Source organism: Pristiophorus japonicus, chromosome 9, assembly GCF_044704955.1.
Source record: "Pristiophorus japonicus isolate sPriJap1 chromosome 9, sPriJap1.hap1, whole genome shotgun sequence".
NCBI lineage: Eukaryota > Metazoa > Chordata > Chondrichthyes > Pristiophoridae > Pristiophorus > Pristiophorus japonicus.
In genome coordinates, this window is record NC_091985.1 from 198754251 (window position 1) to 198759877 (window position 5627).

A 5627-nucleotide genomic window follows, 5' to 3' on the forward strand; every position below is an offset into this window, starting at 1 on the left:
AGAAGGCCAGGATGCAGCTGCATTTGTTGCCGCAGTGAGAGGTCTTGAAGGGCCTTGCAAATTTGGGCCTGCGTTGGAAGACATGCTGCGTGACCTTTTCGTGATCGGGGTCAACCAAGAGGCGATCTTAAGTAAGCTGCTGGCTGCGGAGACGCCGGACCTCAGCAAGGTCATCGCCATCGCCCGGGCTTATATGGCCACGCAGAAAAGCAAGAACGAGATATTGCGACAAAACAGGAACTCCACGGCAAGTACTGTGTACAAAATTGTATCGATGGCCGGCCGAGCTGCACATGGCAGGGCCTACTTGACTGCGTATGCGAGAATGGGAGCCGCTCAAAGTTTGTCATCGAGGGTCTACTCGATTGCGTATGCAAGAACGGGAGCCGCTCAAAGCCCGCAATTCCGAGCTCAACATGTTGGGGTTGCGGGGGCAATCACCAGTGCCACTTCAGGCAGTATATATGCAGAGGGTGTGCGAAGACGGGGCAGCTTCAGCGGACGTGTCCATAGCAGAGCAAGCGAGCTGCGACACACCACGTGGGCGATGATCAATTCAGCGTGGATCTGGCGATGCAGCCCGAGGCATTTGAGAGCTCCGAGGAGGAAGTGTATAGCGTACGTGCGTTCCTAACAAAGAGCCAACCGCTAATGATGGAGGTAAAATTAAACGGCGTGCCGATATCCAAAGAATTAAACATGGGTGCAAGTCAATCGCTAATGAGCCAGAGGACTTTCGAAAAGCTGTGGGAGACCAAGGCAGAGAGACCCAAGCTGAGTCCGATAAATGCGAAGTTGCTACACCAAAGAGCTCATACCAGTGATCGGTAGTGCAGCAGTAAGAGTGTCGTACGAGGAAGCGGTTCATGATCTACCATTATGGATTATCCCGGACAATGGCCCATCGTTATTTGGCAGGAGTTGGCTCGAAAAAATAAAATGGAAATGGTACGATATCAAAGCTTTGTCATCAGCGGATGATGATTTGTGTGCTCAAATGCTGAGCAAATTTCCCTCACTGTTTGAACCGGGAATTGGCAGCTTCAAGGGAGCCAAGGTGCAGATTCACCTCGGCCCAGACGCAAGGCCCATCCATCACAAAGCCAGGGTGAGAGATAAGGTCGAGCTCGAATTGGACAGGCTACAATGCGAGCGGGTCCTCTCACCGGTTGAATTTAATGAATGGGTCAACCCCATTGTTCTGCTGTTAAAGAGCGACGGCACGGTCAGGATTTTTGGAGACGACAAGATCAACCGAGATTCGAAACAAGATCAGTACCCGCTACCGAAAGCTGATGACCTGTCTGCAACGCTAGCCGGGGGAAAATCATTCACTAAATTGGATCTAACGTCGGCCTGCAGGACACAGGAACTGGTTGAGTCATCAAAGAAACTTATGTGCATCAACACGCAGAAAGGACGGTTTATTTACAACAGGTGCCCTTTTGGCATTCGTTCGGTGGCAGCCATATTTCAGAGAAACATGGAGAGCCTATTGAAATCCGTCCCCAGGACCGGGGATATCCTTAGACGGCATCCCAGTCACGGGTCGTGACACCGCCGAGTACCTGCACAATCCGGAAGAGATTCTGTGTCGTGTGGACAAAGTGGGACTCAGGCTGAAACGTTCGAAGTGCGTTTTCACGGCACCAGAGGTCGAATTCCACTTGAGGAGGGAATCAGATGGAAATACCGACACTGAGCGTGAGATCAAGGGATGACGTAACATAAATGTCGATGACTGCTTGAGGGTATCGAAGATGTCAAACGTAGGGTCCAGTAAAGTACAATGTGCCAATCTCAAGTAGAAATCACAGCAGCAGCTGGTGCTGATGGGACTGAGAATCAGGAAAGGAAACGAAGGGAAGGATGTAAGGAAACAGACAGCATCTGCTGTATGGCTGCAACACTGCGAGCTCCACTTGTACATACGCTGTGCAGTCATCCCAGGTCACCCTCTACATTTGGACCCCATTCATTCCCTTAAAAAGTGAATTCCTTTCCCAGGTTGCTAGAATCTGGGGGTGGGGCCAGAACACTCAGTGGGCGGGGTTAAGATCTGGAGGCGGGTTCCGGTCAGGCTCCTGATGACACATGACAATTAGTGGGCGGGGTTATCATCGGGGGCGGGGCCAGGCTCCTGATGACACAATACAATCAGTGGGCGGGGTGATGAACTGGGGGCGGAACCAGGCTCCTGATGACACAACACAGTCGGTGGGCGGGGTTATGATCTGGGGGCGGGACACAGACAAGGCTCCTGATGACACAGTACAATCAGTGGGCGGGGTTATAATCTGGGGGCGGGGCCAGGCTCCTGATGACACAGAACAATCAGTAGGCGGGGTTATGATCTGGGGGCGGGGCCCAGTAAAGGCTCCTGATGACACAGTACAATCAGTGGGCGGGGTTATGATCTGGGGGCGGGGCCCAGTTCAGGCTCCTGATGACACAGAACAATCAGTAGGCGGGGTTATGATCTGGGGGCGGGGCCCAGTAAAGGCTCCTGATGACACAGTACAATCAGTGGGCGGGGTTATGATCTGGGGGCGGGGCCCAGTTCAGGCTCCTGATGACACAGTACAATCAGTGGGCGGTGTTCTGATCTGGGGGCGTGGCCAGGCTCCTGATGACACAGTACATCAGTGGGCGGGGTTATGAGCTGGGGGCGGGGCCAGGCTCCTGATGACACAGTACAATCAGTGGGCGAGGTTATGATCTGGGGGCGGAACCAGGCTCCTGATGACACAGGACAATCAGTGGGCGGGGTTATTATCTGGGGGCGGGGCCAGACTCCTGATGACACAGTACAATCAGTGGGCGGGGTTATGATCTGGGGGCAGGGCCAGGCTCCTGATGACACAATACAATCAGTGGGCGGCGTTATTATCTGGGGGCGGGGCCAGGCTCCTAATGACACAGTACAATCAGTGGGCGGGATTATGATCTGGGGGCAGGGCCAGGCTCCTGATGACACAATACAATCAGTGGGCGGCGTTATTATCTGGGGGCGGGGCCAGGCTCCTAATGACACAGTACAATCAGTGGGCGGGATTATGATCTGGGGGCGGGTCCAGGCTCCTGATGACACAGGACAATCAGTGGGCGAGGTTATGATCTGGGGGCGGGGCCAGGCTCCTGATGACACACTACAATCAGTGGGCGGGGTTATTATCTGGGGGCGGGTCCAGGCTCCGGATGACACAGAACAATAAGTAGGCGGGATTATGATCTGGGGGCGGGGCCGAGGCCAGGCTCCTGATGACACAACACAGTTGGTGGGCGGGGTTATGATCAGTTTCCGATTCCGGTTCCAGGAGGAAGATGGCGGCGTTAGTGGCGGATTACAGCTCGTCCGAGAGCGATGGGGAGGCGGAGAGAGAGAACGGGACAGAGCCCGACAGCAACCGCCCCAGGTACCGGGAGAGAGAGAGAGAGAGAGAGAGGGAGGGAGGGAGGGAGGGGCAGATAGCTAGAGAGTGGAGCGGGGCGGCAGAGAGGTGGGGGGGGCGACAGAGTAGGTAGAGGAGGGTGGGGGCAGAGAGAGAGGGAGAGGGGGTGCAGAGGGAGAGGGGAGGGGAGGACCAGGAAGGGGAGGGGTTACAAAGAGGGAGGATGGGGAGGACAGACAGAGAGCGGGAGGAAACGTCGGACGGACAGAGCGGGGAGACAGAGAGAGGGAGTCACACAGAAGGGAGGAAGGAGAGGGGGTCGAGTGCGTGGAGGGAGAGTGCAATTGGTGGCGAAGGGTAGAGGCAAGTTGCAGGTACCTGGCCGGGGATGTAAAGGGACCTGGCCTGGTTATAGTTAGGTTTGGTTGCGTTCTGCTCCTGAATAATTTGTTCATTGTGTTTGTTTTGACCGCAGGGCCGGGAAGGAAGCGCGGGGCGGGCTTGAAGAGCCGCTGCAGGGGGTGTCCAGGAGCGATGAGGAGGTGCCTGGTAATGGTGGCACGCAGATGGGGTCGACAGCGGAGCCCCGGGACGCCTCGGCCCTCCTGTGGCTTCCTCCGCCGGAGTTCGAGGGAGGCGGGGGCCTGGCGGCCGGAGTCTTCACCAACCCCTTCGCCCAGGAACGGCGGGAGCGGCTGAGCCTACTGGAGAAGCACGTGCGGCTGACGGCCTGCGTCAGGCCCGAGCAGGCCGGAGGTCGCAAGGTCTGCCTGGCCCACCGCCGGGACGGCCGCTGTCGCTACGGCAGCAACTGCAAGTTCGCCCACGACAGTGACCTGCCGACCTCCGACCCTGAGCCCCCTCAGCCCCCCGCGGGATCGCAAGCCAAGGAGGAGAACGTCGGCGGCGAGCAGGAGCCGCCCAAGAGGGGCAAGAAGAGGCCGGGCCTGGGCCCTACCCTCATCCCCCCCAAGAGAAGCTTGAAGAACTACCAGGCCCAGCGAGCCAAGGAGGGCCTCGGCCTACTGTAACAGGCCCAGCACCAAGAGAGGCCTCGGCCTACTGTAACAGGCCCAGCACCAGGAATGGCCCAGCCTACTGTAACAGGCCCGAGGAGAGGCCTCGGCCTACTGTAACAGGCCCTACGTCAGGAGGTGCCCGGCCTACTGGAGCAGGCCCACCATCAGGAAATAGCCTTGTCTATTCTGGCAAGCCCATGGAGGTGCCTGGCATTCTGTAATAGGCCCCAGGAGCTGCCCGGCCTACTGGAACAGGCTTCAGTAGTTGCCCGGCCTTCTGCGCCAGGAGACTGTGCATGAGGTACACTATGGGAGATGATGATTGCCATAGAAAGCATTGGGTGTTTGCTGGTCTGACCCCTGACCCCCCCCCCCCCCGACGATCTGGTCTCCACCATACTCCGAGCTCCACTGTCACTTCTCCGTTAAGCGGGTGCCGTTCCCTTAAAGGTGATGTCTGTTTACCCTCCAACCTGCTATTTAATGGAAGAGTAGAATTCACCTGGGGGGAGGGGGAGTGGGGAGTGTTCTCGTGTAGCCTGAAGCCAACCGAGTAGTAAAGGACCAGGTTCCCATCTAACGGTCTGGGGGTATCGGGAGTCAGAGTCAAGAGCGATTCATCTTTGCACCACGGGAATACACTGCCTGGGACTTCCCGCTCATCATCCCTGGCCAAGGAATCCTTGCTGACTGTTGACGTGATTCTCTTCATGACCAAATAGCCTGCTGCCACTCAGCGTACGAACTGGCATGTGAAGGATGGGTGTTTGGGTGCGGTCTCGCGGCTGATCCCGGCCCACAGTAGAAACTTGAGGCTATTCAGTTTCTGAGTGTTAACCTGTATGAGATTCCCCTCCATCCCTCCCCTCGCTGCCCCTTACTGGCCTTTGCCTCTGTATATTTATCTTTTGTGTCATGTTCTGACTGAATAAACGGATTGATTTGTGAAGCTGCTCAATGGGACTGATTCTCCTCTGTCTCCTCAGTCCTTCTCCCCTCCTTGCCCCCGTCCTTTCTCCTCCCCGTCCCGTCCACTCTGTCTATCTCTCCACTCCCCTCTTCTGTCTTTCTCCCCTCTTTCTCTGATCCCACTCCTAAATCTCTGGCTCAGTCTCCTTCCCCTCCTCTCTGATGTCTCTGTCTCTATCTCCTCTCCTCTCCCTTTCCCATCTCCCCTCTCTGTCTCTCTCTCTCTCCACCTCCCCTTTCTGTCTTT

General features: G+C 56.6%; 1 protein-coding gene across 1 annotated transcript; it reads left to right on the plus strand.

The window, feature by feature from the left end:
• The first annotated feature begins 3318 nt into the window (after nt 1-3318).
• On the plus strand, nt 3319-5357 carry LOC139272807 (uncharacterized). The gene is made up of 2 exons (XM_070888915.1): nt 3319-3416; nt 3868-5357. The coding sequence occupies exons 1-2, from the start codon at nt 3325-3327 to the stop codon at nt 4421-4423; spliced, it is 648 nt and encodes a 215-aa protein (XP_070745016.1). The 5' UTR covers nt 3319-3324; the 3' UTR covers nt 4424-5357.
• Nucleotides 5358-5627: the final 270 nt, after the last annotated feature.